This window comes from Pieris brassicae, chromosome 3 (genome assembly GCF_905147105.1).
Source record: "Pieris brassicae chromosome 3, ilPieBrab1.1, whole genome shotgun sequence".
Taxonomy (NCBI): Eukaryota; Metazoa; Arthropoda; class Insecta; order Lepidoptera; family Pieridae; genus Pieris; species Pieris brassicae.
In genome coordinates this window covers 10100264-10126674 of record NC_059667.1, presented here as the reverse complement: position 1 = coordinate 10126674, position 26411 = coordinate 10100264, and the positions used below count along the sequence as shown (strand labels likewise).

The 26411-nt window shown below is 33.4% G+C and overlaps 1 protein-coding gene across 1 annotated transcript; it reads left to right on the top strand.

The window, feature by feature from the left end:
- On the top strand, positions 1 to 26411 carry LOC123707775 (zonadhesin-like). Its single transcript, XM_045658113.1, has 32 exons — positions 1 to 120; positions 1156 to 1338; positions 2461 to 2577; positions 3047 to 3094; positions 3634 to 3831; positions 4005 to 4214; positions 4766 to 4962; positions 5361 to 5427; positions 5951 to 6019; positions 6371 to 6454; positions 8216 to 8413; positions 9070 to 9261; positions 10635 to 10823; positions 10962 to 11150; positions 11494 to 11685; positions 11800 to 11988; positions 12127 to 12315; positions 12659 to 12850; positions 12965 to 13153; positions 13595 to 13783; positions 14470 to 14661; positions 15057 to 15239; positions 17045 to 17103; positions 20132 to 20240; positions 20931 to 21007; positions 21194 to 21337; positions 21864 to 22067; positions 22764 to 22862; positions 23178 to 23318; positions 24184 to 24393; positions 24995 to 25139; positions 26214 to 26411. Exons 1-32 carry the CDS (start codon positions 60 to 62, stop codon positions 26339 to 26341), a joined length of 4833 nt encoding a protein of 1610 aa, XP_045514069.1. The 5' UTR covers positions 1 to 59; the 3' UTR covers positions 26342 to 26411.

Below are 26411 nucleotides of genomic sequence, written 5' to 3'. Positions count from 1 at the left end.
TATAGGAAGCATTAAGTAATTTAGAATAATAGGTGATTCGTGCATGTTGTTCGGTGATAATGTTAAAATTCCTTGTAATTGCTGTTGCTATTGAATGTGTAATTGTTGTGTCAGGATCAGGTAACGAAAATACTCATCTATGTCAAACAATATATCGGGTGTGTTCGGGAGCGTTGAAATATTACGTCACGCAATTTTTGGATATTCTTGACCCCCCCCCCATGAAACGCACCGTAACATTTTCTATAATTGAAAGGAAAAAAATCATAAATACTCAGTACCGGGGATTGATCGATATTAATTTCGTTTGAAAATCATATCATCGATGCGATATAAAAATATTGTATGTCAATTTTACACGAAGTTGCATAGTTTATATCTGAATTTTATTAGTTGCTTATTTTCTGAAAATTTGATAACACGATAAAAACAACCTTTAATTTGCTCACTAAAAGAATGTATTTTTTTATTTATTTACACTTCGTTACCATAATATACAAGATTATACATATAAAAAAAAACAGGTTTCATAAGTTATTAGGCAACGGGCGGCCTTATCGCTAACAAGCGATTTCTTCCAGGCAATCCTAATATGGAACAATAAAAAAAGAAACACCAGAGGTATACAAGAAGTGCATAATTAATTACCAAAAACCTCAAAATAACATGCGACTATAACTAAAATTAAATAAAGTAAAATATAAATAATAATATATATAAACAAAAATGTAAAACCTAATCCAAAGGTTAATTGAGTAACAATTAATATAAATGAGTAGTAGCTAATTACGAGGCAGAAGAAAAATGATCAAAAAGAAGAATTTTAAATAAATTTAAAGATAGAGCTCGTCTGATATCAATTGGTAGGGAATTCCATAGCAGGATACTTTGCACAGTAAAGGAGAAGTGAAAGAAATCAGTTTTATAAGTAGGAGTTACAAGAATTAGATTGTCAAAGGAACGCAAGTCAAAACTACCGCCAGATAGGAACATAAAATTTAAGTAAATCTCCTATTTACTTCAGGATTAAAAAGAACATTATAGACAAGTTGTAATTATGTGAGAAAATAAAGTATCTTCACGATCAAGTATTTTAATTTAATGAAAAAAATATTGAACCTGTTGACTATAGTGTTTGAATGAATTATTCCACAGAGCGGTGCAATGGACATCATGAATACTACGAAAAATGCATAAAGACATGCGATCCTCAAACATGCGAAAGTGCTGGGGAAACATTCCACTGTCCAATGAGATCCAAATGTAAAAGTGGCTGCCGGTGTAAGCGAGGATATTTACGGAATGAAAATAAAGAATGTATGCCTAGTGATCGATGCGGTAAATTTGTTTTATGTTTATTTATTTATTTTATTAAGCTTGCCAACGCTCGGCTAACAAAAAAAAATGTAATCATTAAAAGTTAATGAAAATTTATTTCAAATTTCGTTAAGGGAGCAACTATGGAACTCGATACTATGCGTATGTTAACAATATAATATAATATAATAAATATTATATTTGAGTTACAAACTTATATACATACATTATACACAGCTATAGGATTTTTTTAAATTAATAAAATGAAAAATCAACGCTTAGACCAAAAATAGGGCACTAGTCACTAGGCATTTATTTCTTGTGACAAACATATTGAAGTTAAACTTCTTTATCGGCGTTGGAAAAAAATTACCGTCACATTTTTCCGTTATGCCCCATCTTTTTGTTGTCCCTACCACGGTTGATTCTAAGAGATTCGAAGCCATTAATAACAAACATGTATAATAACGATAACAATGATAGTAATAATTCTATTACAATTAATGAAATTCTGTAATAATCTTAATAGTAATAAGGTAAAATGAAATAATTGTATTATTTGTAATCATGTCTATGAAATATGCATATATATATATATATGAAAGTCTTTTGTTAAACTTTTTCTAATTTAACTTTATTTAAACAATTTCTGTAAAGTTGCATATAGTAGATAATTTTTCGAAAAGTAAGGTCATAAAGAAGTTTCACTTCTTACGTGTGTACACTAGTGCACGCACACCTTTTTTGTTTTTTTTATTTGGACCAAAAAATTTGGGACCAGTACATAAAGACGTACATATAAAATTAGTCCATTAACATTGAAAAGGGTTACATAAACAATAATAAAAAATAAATAATTAAAACTACATTGCAATGACAAAACATATATAGTTTAGATTCACACATTACATGAATAAGTTACCGTAAGTTTTTTAACTTTACTGCCAAAATATTCCATTCAACAATTCCTTTTCATTAAGACCTTGTTAGTTCCTTTCTATCCAAGTACAAAATTAAGTAAAATTGTTTCATCTTTAAAAAGTGTATAAGTTCCGTAACCTTTAAATATTACATACATTCTGCATCGGTTTATATAATAATAATTTTAATTGGTAAACAATTAAACGTATAATTATTTTCTAGATGATCAAAATTACGATATATCTTCTACATACTATACACCAACATCAAAGCATACGGTCGAAAAGTCTGGCAAAGAAAGTCACAAGTACAGTAAGGACAGTAGTAGTTTCTTGAGTGGTTAGTAATAATTACTTTGTTTTAAAATGCGCCTTAAACCATAATTTATTTTTATTTTACAATGATATGTGGGTAGATTCATATTTATTTATATGCCTACCTTCACTTCATAGCCACTAAGGCATCGCGTTTATTGTGCTCTGATCTTCAGTAGATGGTCCTATGAAAAGGTCGTCTCGATTTTTTGAGCGCTTTAAACAGTTTCTCTCAGTAGTCTTCATTATTCGTGCATTGTCCAAGAGAATAAGTGAGTGAGTATTAGTGCCAGTGCTTTGCAGTGACGGGAAGTGGAAATGCATGATTTATTAGTAATTTTTTTCAAATGTAATATAGAATAAAGAATCAACTAAGAAAATTGTTTAACGAGATAAATTCAAAGATTTGCTTTTCCAGTTGCTTTACCCTCTAATTCAATATAGACAAAATTACAAGACACATTTTTTTTAAAGTTGTATCATATTTTTTTCAGAAACTGACTCAAGTTTAAGCAGTATTAGTCAAACCCCATCTAAGAGGCGTAAGTATAAAATTATTACAACACGGTTCCTCGATTTATTAACAATTTATCATCTAATTCTTGAACGTTAAACATATAAAATTAAAATATTTTAAAGTTATATTTTATGTGATTACACGAGTAGATACATTAAGCCATTAAAACTGGTGGTTTTTTTTTTATAAATTTTAGTGTAAGTTAATAACCAACCATGTTTTTCTACGTTAAAAGCCACAGCGCTTAGTGGTTAAGCGTGCAAGACTGAGGTCGTTCGAACCTTCTTACCTTAACATTTGCGTCTAATTGCTTGCACGGTGAATAAAAACATCACCAGAACTTCGGCATTTATTACTCTAAAGGCCTTTGACGGAAAATAATCGCTGAAACAAATGAATTGTGAAACTAAGTCAAATGTAATGTTAAAAAAATCCAGGGTGTTGATAATATAAAATAAAAAACGATTATGATTGGTAAATAGCATGTCTAGTTACAGACACGCGAAATTATACGTGATGATATTACGTCCGTCAGTCGAATCACAATCTAAATGTGTGTTTTAGATACATACTGCCCCCGCAACGAAGTATGGTCAGAATGTACGAACGGTGGGTGCAGCAGGCGAACTTGTTTGGATTTGGCATCACCAGTTATTTGCATTGACCCAGCCAAAGGTTACTGCCGATCTGGATGTGTTTGTAAAGAAAACTATCTTCGGAATCGATATGGCGTTTGTGTACCTATTTCTAAGTGTCCTACACGTAAGTGTTTTTAATTGGCAACAAGACATCATGCTACTATGGTTTAGTAAACGTTTTATATAGAGAGTATGATAAAGTTAATGTTACTGTCAAGTACTTTATAGTATCAGTCGCATCTCAGCGATTGCCTTTGATTTCATCTATTCGTAACACATGTCGATTGTTTTCTTCAGCTAAATGCCCAGAGAACGAAGTATATCTTCGAAACAGGGTGACGGTGAATCATCCACAAATGTGTTGGCAGTACTTATATGCCAAGCTTGATGATAAAGTCGAGACACAAGGACCAGAATGCATTTGCAGGAAAAACTATGCCAGGAACAATGACGGACAATGCATTCCTATAAGCAACTGTTTTCACAACATACGAAGAAAAAGATCAAGTATGCAATAATTCGCATAAATATATGTATATGTACGTTGTTGCATTCAATATTTATATTATGAAATGAGTATTGGCTTAGTGCCTTCAGCGTGCGACTCTGTGAGGTCGTAGTGTCGATGCCCAACTGTGCACCAATGAAGGCATTGTCTATAGGCATTTAACTTTTGCTCGAACGGGGAAGGAAAACATCATGAGGGCAGGTACAGTTATGTAATCATTATTGAAGAGGTCACCGTTGTTGCATGTATATGATATATAATGTAGATTGAAGCTAAAAGTATCCACTTTCAACAAAATTTTATAAGGGGATATTTTTATTATTACAAGAGCCTATTAATTATACGTTACTTAGGTCAAAAATATCTATTTGTGTATACATTAACATGAAAATGCTAATAGATTCGTAAAGGCAAGGTCAAGTTCAATGCCGCTGGTTTTTATTAACGAAATGGAAGTTGTTAAATCAATAAAAGTAACTAAAACAGACAAAGGCCGTGTAAAAAATTGCCTTGAACTATCATTATGATCGAGCAAAATTATTTTTTTCAGTTTGCAGGAGTAATGAGGAGTTCGTACTGAATACAGCTGGAATATCACGGCCTCAAAATTGCTGGAGATATATTTTAGGTTTTCCAAAAAGTACAGAACCCTTTTTTAAACCAGGTTGCGTGTGTATTGAAAACTACGTACGAAATAGCACGGGTTCATGTATACCTTCTACAGAATGTGCTGATATCATGCTAAGGGCCTGATCTTTATATTTAAAAACGTTTAATTTAAACAAAACTATATTAACACATGTAACTGCAAAATAAAGTTTGGAATGTTCAATTTGTCTTTAATTCTTTCAATACAATATTTGTTTACGATGAGTTATTAGCATATGTTTTAAATTGTTTAAACATTTTTTTTATTTTCTCTATGGATTCGTTTGACTTTTCGTGTTTTATAAACATAAACGCAGAGTTTTAAATAAAAAAACCGTGGGGCGCAGATATGGCGGGAGTACTTCACAAGGTTCACCCTTATGTTATTCTGCCGCGCTCGGGTTAATCCTGAACTCCTTGTCGTCTACTACAAACTATGTCATATGTTTGCATGAGATTATATTAATGTTATTGCCTACGCAATAATGTATTTACAGTCTTTATTCCATGCGACTTCTTCAATACAAAGAGTATCCGTGCTGCAATATTGCGGTCTACTCGATTGTCAGGAAGTTGCATGGATCTGATTAGCGCTGCACCAAGTTCTCATGTCATTTTCACATACATATATCCTTTCTATAACATATTTTAAGTACCTCAGTGTCCTTCTTGTAACATGTGGTCCAGTAATACGCCAGGAGTCTGTGAATTTGTAGGATTTGTCCTACAAAGTCATTGACCTTCAAAGTTCGGCACCAGAGATTCGAGGACTCTTTTTATTAAACCTAACCTTGGCTTGCCGTTCTAAAACAGTCACACATTCACAGACATAAGCTATTAATTTTCTTGTTTCAAATAAAACTAAGAACTTATTGTATACAATAATTCGACAATAGTAATGAAAGATAAACTGGAAAAACTTGTTTTAAATTACTTCAATTGTATGAGGAAGTTCAAATAGTAAAATGGAGAAGAATCGAAAAAATAATAAAGCAATAGGTATACAGACTAACAGTACAACAGTATTGAGTTGTATTTCGATCGAACTATAACATATAAGTAACGAAAATTTTAATTAATATAACAGTCAACAGCATTATGTTGAACCTACGTAATATAGTAAGCTTGGTTTGTGTTACTTCGGTAATATGTAATGGTACGTATACTATTAATTATTTGATTTCTTTTTTCGCTCAAATAAGGCTAGAAAGAGCGAAGCGCTAAGTCTCGCTTCTGAATATCACAAACCTGGCCTTTAATAAGCTTTTGTCTGTGAATTTGTTGTTAAATTATAACTTGGTTGATTGATATTAGATACCGAATCCACATTGTTAAGAATAAAATGACTAGTCAAGTCTAATGTTGGAAATGTTGAATTTCTATTATTTTGTAACATTTATGTTTACCGAAATTGTCATGTATTTTTTTTTTATATTTATATATTTGTGTTACTATATATTTTTATTAAGATAACACAATAATTTACTATTAAACGTTTGTATTTTAGATATAGCTAGAGCCGATATCCGATCGTCAGCGATATCATCATCAACTTCATTTTCATCATCACATCCGAACTGCAATAATGGAGGTAAACTATAAGATATCAATTGCAATACCAAGTAATTAAATTATAAAACTATATTAAATAATGAAAAACATAATATGCTTTATTAACTAAAACTAAATTTAAAATAATATTTAATAATAAGTTGTTGTCAAATTTCTGCCAGCAATTGGCTAAAGCATCTTCTCTTATAAATATACAATCTCCTTGGTAGGTGTACTATCAAAGAGGTTGTACCACAAATAACGGTTAAATAATGTTTAAAGAACTTTATTTCTCATTACAAAATTATATTTTATTTACATGAGAAACTTAGTATTATGTATATACGAGCGAGATACACGTCCCAATTTTAGTCCACTACATTCCCTCTGACATGCATTTTTAATGCCCCCTTGAATCTGTCAAACACAATATTGCGAATTTTAGATGGCAACTGATTAAACAGTTGCACACCAAATAAAATAATAAATCCTGAGTAAATCGCTAAACCGACTCTGATTAATGTTATAGGTAAATCAAAATTTTGGCCCTGTCTATGAAGTAATATTACATAACTCAAACTCAAAAAAAAATTATTCATATAGGTAAACAACAACATTTTTTCTAAATTTACATTTACTACCAGTTCGCAAGTCTAAGCCCTTGACTTGCGACTGAGCGGGAAAGAAGAACTGGCAAGAAACTCTGTGCCACTCTTCCTACTATCTATCGGTTTATGCTAGTAGTTGTACATCCAATACATTTTGTTTTATTCTCATTAAGCAGTAAGTTATTTACATTAAACCAGTTAACTATACGAGAAATACAATTGTTTACATCGTCCAATAATACGTTTTTCCTATTCACTTTAAATAGAAGTGAATTGTCATCAGCAAAAAATACCATCTCATGAATTCCGTTGATTAACTTACTATTATTAGTATTATATGACACTTAGTTTAAATTAAATTGGAAGCTACAAGTGTCCTGAACTGCCTTGTGCTTTCTTAAATAAGCCGTTATCTAACTGAGTTTTAAATATTATAGCACTATTACTAACGAATTCAGATGTAGGATAGAAGAGCAAACCATAAAGGAACCTCCGTCTCTCTTTTCTTCATGTAGCTTATTGTTCAGTTACGCCAACGAATTCATACGTGGCCTACGCGACTGTCAAGCGGCAATTTGGGTCGCAGAAAATATGTCTTCAGTTCGGCCATAAGAACGGTGCTTCTAGCCTACGTCTGAATTCGTTGCCGTTACCGTCCTTAGATATGTAACTATTAATCCACTATTCACAAACAGCTCTGTGTCGCCAGTTCATGGCAAACACGATGGCTTAAATCATGATTTGTGGATCAGACGCGATTTACCCGATCAATATTTGTGATATCACAAATGTGTCTTTGCAATTACTACACAACACTGGTATTCTAATATAATATTCAGGATAGTGTTTCAATCAGACCTAAACTTGTACATGAAAACTTCGCAACACTTGCGTTTTCACTGATTTCCGATGTTTACAACGCTACACGTGCGTGATAGATAATTCCCTAAAGAATAGTTGTTAGCCCATTGAACTTATTAAAGACATATATTACATTTATTCATTATTAACTAACTATAACTAAACTAAACTAACCAGTTTCATGCGAGATTTTTTATAAAAAATAAATTACTTCTGTTTTTTTTTTCTCTGTGTTATCCCAGTTTCTGATAGGCTATAGAAAAAGTATTATATAAATTCCAGCAGAGTAAAGCTGAAGAGACCGCTATAATAAAATCGAATCAATATTTTAGGTCATCCAGAATTCTGTGGACCGAACGAAGTAGTTGACGATTGTGTGAATGGTGGTTGTGGAAGGCGTAATTGCTCAGAACTTGCCGAACCACAAAAATGCATTGATGTTATACATTGTATTAGAGGCTGTCGGTGTAGAGACGGATATTTACGTGATGATAATGGACAGTGTGTACCGTTAACTAGTTGTCCAATACGTGAGTATAATTACCTTATAATTAGTATTTATACTCGTCATTCATATATCCCTCTCTTTACTCCATGGAAACCGAGTCGTTTTAGAAACCTTACTATGTTAACTATTTGCTATTATTATTATTATTTTATTTATTCCTAAACAATTATGTATTTACATTGTATATTCGCGGAAGCTTGGCGGACCCATGTGACTTCTTCAATTCAGAGCCCTCTCGTGAGTTTGTTTGGAGGTTGTGAGGAAGTTGCATGGACCGGGTTTGCGCTGCGCCTTTTTAAGTGTCCATGTTATTTTCACAAATGTAAATACTTTCTATAACATATTTTCAATTGTCCTCCTTTTAACATGTGTGATGATAAAAAAATAAAATATCATCAACATTTTCCCATTATCTAAAAGAGTCAGAAATGCCCAACTTAAATATACCGTAACGTTTCTTAATTTTATATACATCATAGTGGAGGCGAATTGGGTTTAAAGTTGTCATGAGCTACAATTTTTTAGCTGATATAGTAATGACATGGTGACAGACATGAGCGCAAAGGCAGATCTACGTAAGGGCTTTTCGGGCTGCAGCCGTGGATACAAAGGGCCCGCAGTCAACACAACACAAAAATGACTTGTATTGCAATTATTATAACTATATTAATTTTACAGCGTATTGCAAAGAAGGTGAAATTTTCGATTTTTGCCCTGGTTATTGTCAGCCAGAATGCGGTGTTGACCAAAGCCTTATCTTATGTAAACCCTCGCCACAACCTGGTGATCCAGACTGTAATCCAACTTGTCGGTGTGCTGACAACTTGTATAGAACGACAGAAGGCGCCTGTGTGCCAAAGGAATCTTGCCGTAAGTACTGTTAATGCTCGGAAATAACTCTAAAACTTAAATTAAAATATTATCTATTCATATACGTAACCACCAGACCGGTTGGATTTTTTTCTGTATAAGGATCGTAGATTTTTTTTTGTAGAACGTTTGTACTATATATTTAAAATATGTCAAAAATATGCATCGTACGATGTCGTTATCAAAAACTTATGCTTGTAATTATTAACCTTATGTCGTATGTGGTTCCAACAGTTGACTCTGGAGTACAGGTTGATGTATCCTACCTGGACTTTAAATAGGCGTTTGACAGGATCGATAATGATGTACTCTCAGCTTGCAGAGGCAGCATGTATAGTAAAACTATTATTATTTTTGGGCCTTGTACCCTTAGAGTCCGAAAACAGTATGTAGAATTTAATAGAGTTCGTTCGGAGCTATACAAAATAAATTCCGTTGTTAATCAGGCATTTTATTGTAATGGTTAATGATTTTTTCAGAATCATCAAATACAGACATACAGAATTTATTTATTTGCTGATGATTTAAAAATCTTCGTAAGATGTAGGAACATATCGGACTGTAAACACTTACAAAGTAATATTACGAGAGTGTTTAATTGAAGTAGGGAAAACAATTTGGTTTTTAACGTGGAAAAATGTTACACTGTAATCTTTACTCGAACAAGGGTCTCCTCAAGGAGGGTCCTCTCAATGAAAGCTACTAATGTAAGCGACTCCGCTAAAGCGAGATGAACAAAGTAAGGACCTGGAAGTTTTGTTCAACTCAAAACAGACATTTCGGAATCACATTACTCAAATATACTAAGGCAGGCTAGTGACATAATGCGTATGTGCACCATTCGAGTCTTATATAATTATTAATAAGTAAGAAGTTACCTGGAGCATAATGGCGTAATCTGGGCGCCTCATGAAAGAAAGATGCTGGGTACAAATTAAATTCATGAGGCATCTGTATTGTAGAATGTACGGTGAATACCCATTTTACCAAGCTCAAGCTTCCGACCTTATTTATAATAGATTCTGTGGGCTCGAGTGCACTGAGAATGTGCGCTTACCATGTCTTATAGAGTTGATAGGTGGAAGCGAAAGCAATATGAAAATCAATAACCTTCATAGATTAACAGACGTTTTTAATTGTCTGTCGATCGAACTGACAAAATTCCCACATTGGGGTGATGTGTAATTGTAACTTGTTTTGTTAAAAATAAATAATTAATTTCTAAAATTTATGTTATTTCTCAACTGTAATCTACTGTTATAAATCAAATAACATAATCTTTTTTTTGTAAGAAATTCATACAATTTCTTCTATAATTCAGCGGAGTGTCCTTTAAATAATGAAAATTATCTTAAGATGAAAAAAAATTACAGCTCCAAAATGTCCGAACGGTGAAGTATACGAGAAATGCCCAGACCCATGTGTACCCAATATATGTGAAGTCATTTATTCGACGTACAAACCTTGCCCACCTCGCCCTGAAGATTGTAAGCCGACCTGCCTATGTCCCGATGGCCAGTTCAGGAATAAACTCGGTCAATGTATTACTTCTGAAGAGTGTTGTAAGTATTAATAAAAAATCATAGAAAAACAAAGTAATTCATGTTCATACTCATTTTTAAATTAAGTGCACTTAGCATGAGTATTGGAAGTTTATGATTTTCACTTAGCTATGTTGTTAATTTTACTTTATATTTTAGTACAATGTAGAGGTCCTCACGAATACTTCTCGTGCGGTGGAGCGTGTGATAATGAATGTGACAAACTTAGTCGTGAGAGTAAAAACAATTGTCCAATTGTCAATATTCAGTGCAACAGAAAATGTTATTGTGAAGATGGATATGCACGAGATGCTAATAATACCTGCATTCCTATTAACGAATGTCCACGTAAGTATAAATATATACCTCGATTGATTAGAATAAAAGTAGTCCTTTTTTATTATAATATGGTTATTGCATGACAATATTATGTTTCATTTATTATATGCATTACACAATTAAATGATTGGTTTTGTTCAAGATTTTAAGAAGCCTAAATATAAATAAATTGCTATTTTGTTAAATCTGTTCATAAGTACTGTAATGTAAAGCAATAGTTATCAGCACACGTTGCTGTATAATAAGCCTGCTGAAAGCTGAAATCAATATAAAATGAAAATTCTAAATATTATGGAGTAATGTATAAAACGTTATTTGTTTGTAAGAAATTCATATAATTTATTCTTTGTAGCGGAGTGTCCATTAAATGAGCGGTACGTCAATAATATAAATGAAAAATGTGAAGCAAAGACGTGTTCAGAACTCGACCAGCCTTTACCGTGTCAGGTAGATAGGTCTTGCAACACCGGCCCTCCTGGTTGTATTTGTATCGATGGATATGTAAGGAACGGTGATGGTGTATGTGTACCTACCACAGAATGTCGTAAGTACAGGCTTTCGGCTCAATTTCGCTTTTATGAGGACCAATGTTTTGCATACAGAGAATAAATTAAATAGATATAACAGAAAATTATCTGTAAGTAAAATATTTTTACAGCTCCAAAATGTCCGAACGGTGAAGTATACGAGAAATGCCCAGACCCATGTGTACCCAATATATGTGAAGTCATTTATTCGACGTACAAACCTTGCCCACCTCGCCCTGAAGATTGTAAGCCGACCTGCCTATGTCCCGATGGCCAGTTCAGGAATAAAATCGGTCAATGTATTACTTCTGAAGAGTGTTGTAAGTATTAATAAAAAATCATAGAAAAACAAAGTAATTCATGTTCATAATCATTTTTAAATTAAGTGCACTTAGCATGAGTATTGGAAGTTTATGATTTTCACTTAGCTATGTTGTTAATTTTACTTTATATTTTAGTACAATGTAGAGGTCCTCACGAATACTTCTCGTGCGGTGGAGCGTGTGATAATGAATGTGACAAACTTAGTCGTGAGAGTAAAAACAATTGTCCAATTGTCAATATTCAGTGCAACAGAAAATGTTATTGTGAAGATGGATATGCACGAGATGCTAATAATACCTGCATTCCTATTAACGAATGTCCACGTAAGTATAAATATATACCTCGATTGATTAGAATAAAAGTAGTCCTTTTTTATTATAATATGGTTATTGCATGACAATATTATGTTTCATTTATTATATGCATTACACAATTAAATGATTGGTTTTGTTCAAGATTTTAAGAAGCCTAAATATAAATAAATTGCTATTTTGTTAAATCTGTTCATAAGTACTGTAATGTAAAGCAATAGTTATCAGCACACGTTGCTGTATAATAAGCCTGCTGAAAGCTGAAATCAATATAAAATGAAAATTCTAAATATTATGGAGTAATGTATAAAACGTTATTTGTTTGTAAGAAATTCATATAATTTATTCTTTGTAGCGGAGTGTCCATTAAATGAGCGGTACGTCAATAATATAAATGAAAAATGTGAAGCAAAGACGTGTTCAGAACTCGACCAGCCTTTACCGTGTCAGGTAGATAGGTCTTGCAACACCGGCCCTCCTGGTTGTATTTGTATCGATGGATATGTAAGGAACGGTGATGGTGTATGTGTACCTACCACAGAATGTCGTAAGTACAGGCTTTCGGCTCAATTTCGCTTTTATGAGGACCAATGTTTTGCATACAGAGAATAAATTAAATAGATATAACAGAAAATTATCTGTAAGTAAAATATTTTTACAGCTCCAAAATGTCCGAACGGTGAAGTTTACGAGGAATGCCCAGACCCTTGCGTACCCAATACATGTGCAAGCATTTGGTCGAGATTCAGACCTTGCCCACCTCGGCCTGAAGATTGTAAGCCGACCTGCCGATGTCCCGATGGCCTGCACAGGAGTAAAATCGGTGAATGTATTACTACTGATGAGTGTTGTAAGTATTGTGTACATTTCACCGCAACAACGTTATTTAAATAATAATTGTAAACTGTTATAGAATATGGAAACAATTATTGAATATGGCATCACTGGCCTTTTTGCGGATTTTGAATAAGAATTGCATTTTCTGTATTTAGTCTAATATAATTTTGAATAGGTAGTAAATGTATAATTGTTCCGGGAAAAGCGTTGTTTCACACAACAAACAATGGCAACGCGTAGTTAACAATTGCCGTTGAATTAAACTTTAGAACCTGTCAATGTATACAAAAGTCATAACATCAATATTCAAAAGCAAAGTTATGCCAGTATTTTTTAATCCGACGAATTATAATTTACGTTCCAACAAAAAATATGTCGGAGGATGGTCCGTAGATAATTATTGGTTCCAGGTGTAATACTAACTCAGCTTTTGACTAATTTCCGTATGTTTTAGTGCAATGTAGGGGTCCTTACGAATACTTCTCGTGCGGTGGTGCGTGTGATAATGAATGTGACAAACTTAGTCGTCAGAGTAAAAACAATTGTCCAATTGTCAATATTCAGTGCAACAGAAAATGTTATTGTGAAGATGGATATGCACGAGATGCTAATAATACCTGCATTCCTATCAACGAATGTCCACGTAAGTTTAATCTTTACCATTTAAATATACATTTATTAATAGTATTGACGTAAAATATGGATTTTTAAAAGATGTTAATCTATATTAATATTCTAAAATGTAAAGCTATACAATTAGATACTAACATACATCATCACATTTCAATCAATAAGAGCGGCGAATATTTTTGCAAATTTGGAAACAATATTTCTTTTCAATATTTCCGTGAGTTTGGTTATTTCGAGATCTTCAATATTATTACGAAGGAAAGCCTATGAATTCGAGGAAGTTACACCTTTAAGGTAATACGTATATATAGCAATAACATAAAATAAGTTAATGGCGCTACAAGCTTTTTAGATTTAGGCCTCAGATTTCTGTATCTGTTTCATGATCATTTGTTAATCTAATAGGCAAGTAGGTGATCAGCCTTCTAACGCTAACGCAAGCCGTTGACTTTTTAGGTCGAAGGCAAGCCGGTTTCCTCACGTTGTTTTCCTTCACGAGTGAATGTTCAATGTGCACAAAGAAAGAAAGTCCATTGGTGCACAGCCGGGGATCGAACCTACGACCTCAGGGGTGAGAGTCGCTTACTAAAGCCTCTAAACCAACACTGCTTTACAGCAATAAGTCCGCCAATTGTTTTATACGTATTTATTAAGAAAGGAACTGCATATATAAACACATTTATTTTTATATTATTTCAGCAGAGTGTCCAGTAAATGAGCAATACGTGAATAATATAAATGAAATATGTAGAGCAAAGTCGTGTTCAGAACTCGGCGAACCTTTACCGTGTCTGCAAGAAGGTTATGATAATACTGGTCCTCCTGGTTGTTTATGTATTGATGGATTTATAAGGAACTGTGATGGTGTATGTATACCTACAACTGAATGTCGTAAGTTTACGTAATATTATTAAGTGTTTTAATTATGATAAATATTTATTTCAAGCACTCATTTATGTTATTTTTAGTATCTTAATCAGTGATTTAACGAATACAAATATAACAAATATTAGATGTATACAAAGTATTCGTTCTCACACGACTATTAATTTATAACTGAACGCAACTCAAAGTGCTCTGACCTGAGATTAAATTAATCTGAACATACCTATACAAATAAACATGTACCTCCCACCAAAACAGGCTCAAAAGTATGTTTGTAAGACTCAGAGACTCAGAAAGATTTTTTTCGACCGGTGGGAATGTAAAAACTGAAAAAAGAAATCATCTAATTCCTGAGAAGTTACAAATGTTGTGTTTTTAAACATAAAATTGTGTATTTCCAGCTGCATGTGGAGGAGATTTTAATGCTACCACTGGACCTGGTACTTTTTGCATAACTTGTGACAACTATAAGAGAAAGAACCAAGTTGCTTGTATACTTTTATACAAGATAAACGGTTGTGCTTGCAAAGATGACTATGTTTACAACAACCGTATAAATCAGTGCGTCTTGCCTCAAGATTGTCGTGAGTACATTTTTTTGGGCATGAGTTAAGGTAGGCAGTTGTTAGAGGATGTTAAAAGAAGCTTTGTTTGAAGCTAAGTCTTAACTGGCTTTAATCGTTTCAAACAAGAGCTTATAACTAACATAAAATAAGGTAACAATTTTTTAACCGGATTAAAGCTATTAAGCTAAATTAAAAGATTGTTTTCTTTAAATGTGTAAAAGCTATGTTAACCAAAGACAATACTATAAAATAAGGTTTTAGGCACTAGACTAACAAAAAACTGTATCGGTTCTTAAATCTAAGTGACACATCTTTTAGCTATAATTAATATAAGTGATGTGTATCTATTATATATTCTTGGAAACGAGAATGTTATATAAAATAAATCAATTGCGCTACAACCTTTTTAGGTCTGGGCCTCAGATTTCTGTATCTGTTTCATGATCATTTGTAAATTGAATAGGCGATCAGCCTTCTGTGCCTGACGCACGCCGTCGACCTTTTGTGTCTAAGGCAAGTCGGTTTCATCACGATGTTTTCCTTCACCGTTCGAGCTTATGTTAATGCACATTGGTGCACAGCCGGGGATTGAACCTACGACCTCAGGATGAGCGTCGCTGAAGCCACTAGGACAACACTGCTCTGAGAACTAAAGAGCTCATTAATTATTACGATAACTGACTTCTTAAAATTTATTAGCTTCTAATGGTAGATGATTGTTATCAAATTGGCTTGCGCTTTTTTACTAATATATTTAATTTATATATGAAAAAAACGTTAGGTTTCATAACTCCCGGATATCATTTAAAAAAAATATCGTTTTTAAAATCTATATCTGTTCGTGATTATATGTCAATCTAATAAGCAAGTAGTTGATCAACCTACAGTGCCTGACACACGCCGTCAAATTTTTGCGTCTGAGTCAAGCTGGTTTCCTCGCGATGTTTTCCTTCACCGTACGAGCGAATGCGATATGCGCACATAGAAAGAAAGTCCTCCTTGATGAGAGTCGTAGCTGAGCAGTTTTTTTCATAAAATGTTGATAGAAATTCTATAGCTTAATTGTTAACATAATCCTAGTTTGAAATTCAGAGAAAAATAAAGTGAATAATAAACATTTTTTTTTGTTTCAGCTCGAAAACGACATGACGAAGGGTGTTAGAACATCTTTGAATATATTTCTATTGTTTTCGTTTATTTTAATAAAAACAAGGAATAAATTGAATTTTTTAAATGTCATTTATCCTTAATTTTACACGAAATGGTTAGGGTTTGCATTCTGATTTGCATATTTCTCTGTTTAACATATTAGAGAGCATACATCAAAATAACAAAAAATTAATGGCTCTGTGTAAGTGAAAAAAAAAATCCTTTTCATATAACACTATGGAAAGTGTTGTCTGGTAAATACTTAAAGACAGGCAGTAGAATGACTCCGCAAATAGTGGATTTATATATGTCCCCGTAAAATTGTAAACACCGTTAGGTTGTAATCTATCTCGCGAGATTGTGAACTGTCGAAAGATTGTGAACCTCACGTTACAATTTAACGTATTATTATTTGGTAGATTGTAATCTCTCGAAGTGAAACCGTCAAATTACAATCTTAAAATTGTCAACTGTTCGAAGGCTGTCCCCGAATAGAATAGAATAATAATACGTTAAATTGTAAGCAGTACGTTGAGGTTCACAATCTTTCGACAGTTCGCAATCTCGCGAAATAGATTATACCGTTGGGTTATATATATTTACAATTTAACTGTGTCATATAATAGAAATTCGTTATAGTTACACTATTTATAACTCTGAAAATTGGTGGTAAGGTAGCTTAGACTCAGGGGACGGACAAAGGATCATTGGACCGTTGTTTCCGTGCGACGTGGTATAACAAAACGCAATTAGCAGAAAAACTGACAATATATATTGTCAGTTTAATTAGTCAAAACATCAGTCTAGCCATTCATTTTTTAAAAATGGTTGCTAAAAGTTGAGTTGTTGATATGTCATCTTAGTTTAATTATGATAGAAAAGTTGAATATTAGAAGTTTGGAAATTCATCAGTTATTTAGAATTTCTATTAGTTTATCGTGTCGGTGTTATAATTAACAATGCCAGGACCAAGAAAATCGAATCTTTCCCGCCAATATCGTAATGCAATGAGTGTTTATGTTCGAGAATAGTTCAGATTATTTACAATTAGATGTTTTTTTAAGTTTTATTTTTTATGGCCCTATCCCAGCACGAATTGTTGTGTCAGTGTCTCGGGGTAAACTGTGGTACGCAATGGAGAGCTGGAGCGCTGAGGCGCGCTAGCCCGTAATAACAATTAGTTATGTAAAACATTAAATTAATGTAATTTTATAAAAAAATCTGAAATGGATTACTTAGCTTACCATACAATATATCGTGTAAATTTTAAAATCATGTTCCATAAACATTTTCGTCATAAAATTAATTCAAAGTGTCAAAAATTGGCTATGTTTGAATTTTTTTCTATCGAGCGAAGTTATTTGAATCGTGTATTGATCTTTCAAAATGGATACATAAACTACTCAACTCCACCATATATTTTTTCCATTCACCATACTTCACTTTTTTGGAGTTGGGCGACCGTATATCCCCTTAAGACTTTGTGTACAGTACAAAATCTGTCGGGTCAGCTAGTATAAAATACTATATTTTAAAGAATAGTAAAAATATCTACATCACGTGCAAGTAATAAGTTAGCATAATTTTAATATTAGGCTATTAAAACTATGTTTACTTCATAGCAAAATTAATAGAGAGGATATTAAATAAATTTCAAGGCTCTTTATAATGGAAGGCTTATAGTTTAAATCTCCTTAACAAACTTTTGAACCGTGAACTTGCTGAGAAATTATTTCATTAAATATATTAGTTATTTTTGGACCAGGCAGCTTGGCAACGTGTATTAGTAGATATAACACGTGACCATGCATATTTTTCAGCATGTATGTCACAAAACGTTTATTAAAAAAATAATTATTTAATTATGTGTAAAAAATAACATATATAAAGCGTGTTTACTATAATATTTTTTAAATCTGCAGCTGTTTGTATGCTTGAAAGCGCTTTAACAGGATCTATTTTACCGAGGCTCAACTGATGTTTATTATTATTATTTATTTATTTCCTTTTTATTTTTACAGTAACTTTCTAGTAATAAAATATAAAATTTATTAATACAAAAATTTAATTAAAATATAATATAAACAAAACAAGAACACATAAAACCTAAACCTAACAATTTTTTTCATTTAATTAATTATTTTTTTTCTCCCATATAACATTTACAACAATAAATAAGATTACAGTTGAGAAGGTATTGGGAGACTGGTTTCCAAACTAGGTAAGAACCACTGATATGGATAACCAGGCTTCCATTCACAGCAAAGTCATATTGAGTGGTAACAAAAAGTACAAACATATATGTAGGCAAACAAATTTAACGTTTTAATTAAGGAAAGTAAAACAAAACAAAGCAATCAACTAGTTAGGAGTTAGTAGAAATAAAGTTGTATGGGTGTATGTTTGGGTGTGTGTATGTGAATGATGCAATTCTTGTGAATTCAGCCAGTGTACTACTAAATATATCCCCTTCACAATTAACATTCATGGTGCGCAAGACTCGCGTAAATGGCGCTTTTCTGAGTAAATTTGTACGCGCTCGAGGCACTGCAAGCATTTGCTACCAGTTACCACGCCGATTGTGATTATTGGCACTCGCAAACCCAGTCTCTCCAACACATTATATATTCTAACTCAAAGGACTTTAAAAAAAATGTGATAGTAAGGTCCAGCCTAACCTCTAACTTGTTATGTGATACCATCGCCTATTGACGTTCTCAATGCCAGAGGGTTAGTGAGTGCGTTGCCGGACTTTTAGGAATTGGTACGCTCTTTTCTTGAAGGACCCTAAGTTGAAATGGCTACTTCAGTGGGTAGCCGGTTGTGGAACGAAGGACGTCAAGGTGATACGAATGCAATTTCGTATTTTGCCTCGACCCTGAGATCTCACATCTCAACGCAACGCCAAGTGAACAAGCCACTCGGAGAGGAATTCGTCGTCGACGATTCGAACCACTCTTGGTTGGATGCGGTCAGGTGGAAAAAATTGGACTGGGCTCCCGTCTGGAGGTGAGAACAGTAGAGGTTCCATGTGAGGCAGAATTTAAGCTATGGCAAGCGATGGCTCGGAGTGAAGTACCGTCTTGTCATGCTGAGCACACCAAGCTTCTTTGAGGCTAATTTGTCTTTTCATCATAAACATATGATGGAACATAACATAGACATATTAAACTGAACGTCGTTTAATATGTCAACGCCAAGTATTCCGATTCTGGCTGTGGCTTAAGGAAAAGTGTCTTCGAAAAGAGAAGTAGTGACAAGGGGTTTTTAGCGGAAAACGCACGAACTTGTGTCTTCTTGGGGTTAAATTTACCTAAACTAAACTAGATTTACTCGGCCCCAGTCCGAGACTCCACGTAGTTGAGTTTCGACTTCAGACACATACATGTTTGTACTTGAATAATCTACAACTGCCCTAGAAAGAGCTGCACGGCCAGTGTAAAGGGTATCCTTAGTGCTGTCGTCCGCATAGCAATGAATGTTGCTGAATTGCAACGTATCATTGGTATGCAGAATATGTGTGACCACAGCCTTGAAGGACCCTGGCGTTTACGGGTTTAAGGAGCATGATGCGTCGATTACGACCTTATTTTGAAATATATAATTTAATTTTGCAACTGATATATGATATTAAACAACCCGTTAAATTCGTGATATTTGTCCACTTACAATCCAATCTATAAAGGACACGATTATGCTATAAATTATTTTAATATTGCTATATAGGCGATAGTTAATATAAAACACATCTATTATTTTAGTATCACTTATCCTTCATAATGTCTAAGTATACTTTAGCATTATTGTTAGCAGGGTTAATTTGTACCATCAACTGTGATAGTTCATCATCATCATCATCATCATCATCAGGTAATTTTTATTTAAAAAAATTATAAGCCTCTATGGACATTGTAATAAAATCTTATATCTACAAAAAAAAACATGTGCCCATGTACCAATAGAGCTGTTTTGGCGTCAGGTGCAACTCTCACTCCTGAAGTTGTAGGTTCGATCCCCACCTGTGTCCCAATAGACTTTCTATATGTTCATTTAACACAGATTTTGTGTCGTAAATATTTGGTGATGAGCCTTTTAAGGTGAAATGCCGGTTACCTGACGATGTTTTCATTCAGCATATGAACATTTGAAATGCCGTGACTGAATGTCCACTACACGTAGTTCGAACCTACGATCTCAGAGGGATGAGTTTCAAAGCCACTACGCCGATACGGCTTTCATTGTACAAATAAAATTTGTTATTTTTTCCAGATGTTATCCTACGTATGCAATTTATTTGAAGTAGTTTTAGGCGGTAAGACCTAGTAGGTGTAAATAAAGTGTTACTAAATGTATGTAATGTACTCGTATGTCCTAACAAATCACTTGCGTTATGTATTTAATATTATTACCATAAAACCGTTGACAGCAGGAACTGGCTTAACATTAATTTGGATAATTTCCGGGTAGCCAGGAATTTTATATGATATGTGTGGTATAAATGAAATAATTATTAATAAAAATATCTTGTTTTTAAAATACAATAATTTATAAATATTTTAGATGAAAGTGATGAACAGAAACGTTTGAGAACCAATTTCGACCAAGGGAACGATGACTTCACCGCGCACTTTTTATACGTGTGTTCAAATTTTGTTTTTATTATTGCCAATACAAACATACCTCTTTATTAAACTAAATAGAGATAGATTTCTATTGAGCTTGTCCCGCTAGTATATATATATACTATATACTAGCAATAATAATAGTATACATATATATATAAGCTTTGATCGGTCTCTTCACAGCCTAAATCTCTTTTTCAGGACGTAATTGACGAGAAGCCGAATAAGAGTGTGATAACGTCTCCGTTCAGTCTTCTATTTCTTTTATCGCAATTAGCTCTTTATGCTAAAGGGAAGACATATGATCAACTGGCGAATATCCTGAATTTGAATAAGAGAAATGACGTATGTAATATATGTTTTAGTATTTTTGTAATTATTCAAGTAAATATACAAATTGCTGACGGTACACCCATATCGTAAATTATTTTATATTTTATTGATGGACTTGACTGATATTGGAATTAAAATTCTCTAGAAATAAAATCTAGTAAGAGCAATACAGATACAACTGTAATTTAAAGTTTCTGCTCAACATGTAAAAATTATAAAATATATAAATCAAAATATAATTTATTTATCAATAATTTTATGTACACTTATGTTAATATAATGGTTTTAATTACATTTACTGCCAGTTCTCAAATCACGGGCGTGAGTAGAAGCGGCGAGAAGGACTGGTTATAAACTCTCTGACTTTTAAATCGTCAAGACTTTTTATAGACACATCTGCACATTTTGACTGTGGAATAGACTCCCAATTTGGGTCTTCCCTGTGAGATACTACCTCCAACTGTTAAAATAAGAGTATATACACTCTTCCTTTAAAGGCCATAAAACATTATTACGAGCGAAATAATTAAATTTGCAGATTCGATCCACGATACCACAATACTTGGATGAAATCAATTCTCAACGGAACGTTAACTTCTCTTTAGCAGAAAGAGTGTTTGGAAGTATCGATTATCCGTTCAGTAAAGCCTTTAAACGGGACACCAAACATACCTTTCACGCTCAGGCAAAAAACTTGGACTTCAGCGAACCGAAGGAAGCTGCTAAGGAAATAAATTCATGGGTAATTAAATTTGTACATAGTTTGTGGTCACAGCTCCGTAGCTTATTTTGTATGTGCTAGATGTATCCTTCTTAGGTGTGGGTCTGATTCCTGGTGACATATTTATCTCATTTTGAAGCAACGAAGAGTCTCCATAATACAATCCAGTTAATCCGATTTAAACTAATCTATTTATTTAACATTGAACTTTCAGCCTAAACATTGTAGGGTTTCGTTTGATAATATACTTTTCTCTTGGTGTCAGAGTAACTAAAAACTGTGTTGAATTATAATGAGCGATCTACGCCTGACACACGGCGTTCTTTGTGGGTCCAAGCCCAAGTGGGAAGAACTCAAGTTCAAACTTAGACTCAACTCTGACTCGTTGACGGTTCCTTGCCGTCCACCGCGGAGTTCCAATCGATATCGGTTTTGAATTGCTTAGCCAATAGCTGGTTCTGAGCACTAAAGAATCTCAGGGGGATTTAAATTTTTGCACATGTTTACCATTCCATAATTTTACATGTATTAATTAATGCAACTCGTTACCAAGTGCTTGAATCATTTAACTTTATAATAAGTATGCAGTAACAATGCTATCGTAAACGTCTCATATAATAGAAAAAATATGTCACTCACAGTTTACTCTGATTAATGTCTATGCTTATAAAGTATTAAGTATTTGACATTCGTCTATATATCTATGACTTATTTTAGATTGCATCACAGACAAATGATCTTATTGAAGATTTAGTTTCACCATCTGCTCTAGACGAAAACACTAGACTTGTGCTAACAGATGCAATTTACTTCAAGGTAAGCTTTTCTGTTAATCTTATTTTTTATAGCTTGGTATGGACACGGTAACAGCAAACAAAATGAAATTTCAATCTCTATAAATATTTGTGTTTAGATAACAGACCGGAAGTTCAATTTGAAGGAAAATAGACGTCTAAACCTAATTTAATATAGGCTATAAACAACACACCGACTCAACGACCCAAAATGTGTCTTGGGCTGCCAATCCTGTGCCACTTCACTCCATTTACTGGCTTTGTAGCAGGACCTCCTCCACCACTGGCCCAGATACCACTGGGTCAACTTTGTAACAAATGTTTCTTTATTATCCAGGGAGACTGGAGAAATCCGTTCAATTCTAAAAATACTAGACCGCAAACATTCCACGTCACAAACAGGAGGAAGACTTCAGTGAAAATGATGAATCAGATCGGACATTTTAATTACGGTCATATAAAACACATACAAGCAAAGGTTTGTTGTATATAACTAATAACTCTACGAATAATGTCAAATTAAATGTCTTTTATAATATCTTGATTGTGAACTAAAATCACGTGGCGCTTTATTCCGTGGTATTGTTCACAGATGTCTGCATCTGTTTCCTGATAATTTTATTTTAAGAATGGTATTTTCTTTACGCAAATGTCAGCTTTCTATGTTCGACGAATTTACAGCCTACGCGGATATTATACAGCCTCAAACATTATCATTGTCCATACATCATTTATATATTAAAAAATTGAATTATGTTTTAGGATGATATCACTAGGAAATTGTTAACGAAACAATCAGTAGTTTTTCAAAACCTAATGAATAACTGGAATTCAAATTCAAAAAAAAATAAGATTTTTCTATATTAATTTAGTGAGCTTTCTCTGCGTCTCTCTCTGCGTACAGAGATTTTATATTAGGTTAGCTACAGTTTCAAGTCTCCACTAAGTTGTGTTATATTCAGCTGATTTGGATTGCCCCCGTTAACAACCAAATTGTCCCCCAGTGGGAAAAAAACTGATTTAGATGTTTAGAGAATCGAACATCAATTAACTAATATAATGAAAAGAAATGTTACGGAATTAATTATTCAGTTTTTTATGGAAGGGCTGGGAATCCTGACAGAGGTATTTTTTACTTAAAAGGGTTTCCAAATCTTATAATATAATGCGTTGTTATAATGAATAAACACATTTATTAAACTAGTTCAGTATTTGGAGATTAATGTTTAAAGTTGATTTTCACTGTTTATTAATCACCTTTTAATTATCTTTAGTATTTAAGTTTCCTTTTTGTTACATAATATTATTTAACAATAACTTTTTATCTCTCTACTCTCTTTCAGGTCGTCCAAATGTTTTATAAAAACGAAAACTTCTCCTTCCTCTCAATATTGCCCAATAAGAGGCATAGTGTACATTCAGTGGCTAATCAGCTGCAAGAACTAGACTTACAGTATGATGTCATAAATAATTTAGACTCAGCTCGAGTGAATCTTTCAATTCCTGTAATAAACTCTGAATCAGAAACTGACCTAGCTGATGTCTTAAAGAAGGTAATTAGGCTAATAATAAAGGCTCAATGGTCGGGTCTAGTCTCGACTAAAGCTTAATTATTTCGGATTTGTAGCGACAAAAGCTAATTTATTTTATCCTTTATTAATAATCCACAGCTTTTAAAAAATTACTGAACTGAAAATATAGCAAAAGTATTACATACACCATACATACGCACATTATGTACTAACAAAGGCAATGTACTAATAAAATGTTAGTTGAGGTGTTTGTGGGAATATACAATGTGTGTGTCTGTTTGACTAAGAACTTACATAGTAATTACTTAAAAAAGTACTTAAGATAATTTGTTTCGTATACAGACTACAATTTAATTTGGATCAGCAAAACAGAACATACATAAAACGTATAGCACTTGCTAAAGTGGTATTAAAATAGATTACTATATAGTATTTTTTACTTAAAAGAGTTCCCAAATCTTACATATTATGAATTGTTGTCAAATGAATAAACACTTTTTTTTATATAATACGTTTACGATAGTTTGGCAATACGTAGCAGCTACTACAAAAAGTTTTTAATGAAACGCATGATATTTTTTTATATGTAATACTATTTTGAATTTTGTACCACGTTCCACAGAATGGAGTAACAGCGTTATTCAACAGCAGTAGCTCTGATCTATCTGGTATACTGAAATACCCGGAACCGTTGTTCGTGTCAAGTGCGATTCAAAAAGCCAAAATAATTGTAAACGAAGCGGGTTCAGAGGCAGCTGCCGCAAACGGTAATAATATATTGTTATTAAACCTAATGACAGTTTAAGCAAAAAAACTACAGTTAAACCTTTCATATGATTTAAGAAATGAACAATGAAAAAGTATGTAATACAGACCTTAATAAAAAGTAGATAATACAATTCTTTAGTTCTTCAGTTAGGAAGGTAAATATTAATATAGGTCGATTAATAAACATACAAATATTTTTTATGGGATACAATAGACAAAGATGCAGTAAGCGCAACGTCTTTGTTAACGGGGATCTGGTGCTGGTATCGCAAACAACCTAGGCTTTCGCAACACATATCCCCTAGGTACAAAAAACCCGAGTTCTTGAAGAATATTTGGCTTGCTCACCACCCCGCAAGACTTTATATAGATAGGCCAACTGTAAGTCCCGTCTTGTTTCTAATTTATTGTACCTTTGTTTTTGATATCCGAGGTGGAAATGCATTTGCGCATCCCCTGCTTTTAAAGGTTGCAGGGGTATGTGGGACTTGATCCACGCCAAAATCTCTGCTATTCAGAGACTGGGTGAACAATACCCACTAAAATCACCTCGAGTAGTTCCTACAAAGCCGCATGACAGGGGGCTCCGGGATCGCTGTCGCATTCTATCGGGACCTCAGTGGCAATTTACACTCAAAAACCTCCGATGCAGTACACACTACACTACAGGAGATAGGAGATGGGCATATCTTCTCCTATTTACTCCCCGTCTTCTACACGTAGGATTTGTCCTAAAGTGCTCCGTCTCTCGTTCTGCTGTCTCCTTCTGTAGCATAACATGCTGCATTCATAGCAGGATACCACTGCATTCCATACCTCGTCACCGCCGACCATTTCATGTACAACACAAGGCAAAGCAAGTTCACTACCCACCACAAATATGACTTAGCTGAGACCACTGCGGACAATCCTCCAACGAATTTATTCCACCCTACCATCCCTAAAATTAATAATATTGGGTACATTAAGGGACATTATTGATAGATGCCGTACATTCTGTTATAAAGAAAACGAGTTAACTTATTCTGTATGTAAAATATTATCATCTACTAACAGTTTGGAATTAATTTCAGCTATTACCGTCGGAGCAACAGCCGTAGAAGCTGAACCTGAACAATTCAATGCTAACCATCCCTTTCTCTATTACATTATGTACAGAGACACGGCGATATTCGCAGGACATTATGCGGGTGTACAATAAATAAATGCCGCATAACTTTTGAACAATTCAAAACCTTATTTTTCGTTTTCATAATCAGCGAACGTATACA

Bases quoted from the DNA above. Each gene is read 5' to 3' on its own strand.
- LOC123707775 (XM_045658113.1), top strand. From the start codon at position 60: ATGTTAAAATTCCTTGTAATTGCTGTTGCTATTGAATGTGTAATTGTT. The intron at 5,428-5,950 runs GTCAGGAAGTTG...TTAATATAACAG, and splicing joins ATATTGCGGTCTACTCGATT to TCAACAGCATTATGTTGAAC. The intron at 12,316-12,658 runs GTAAGTATAAAT...TATTCTTTGTAG, and splicing joins TCCTATTAACGAATGTCCAC to CGGAGTGTCCATTAAATGAG.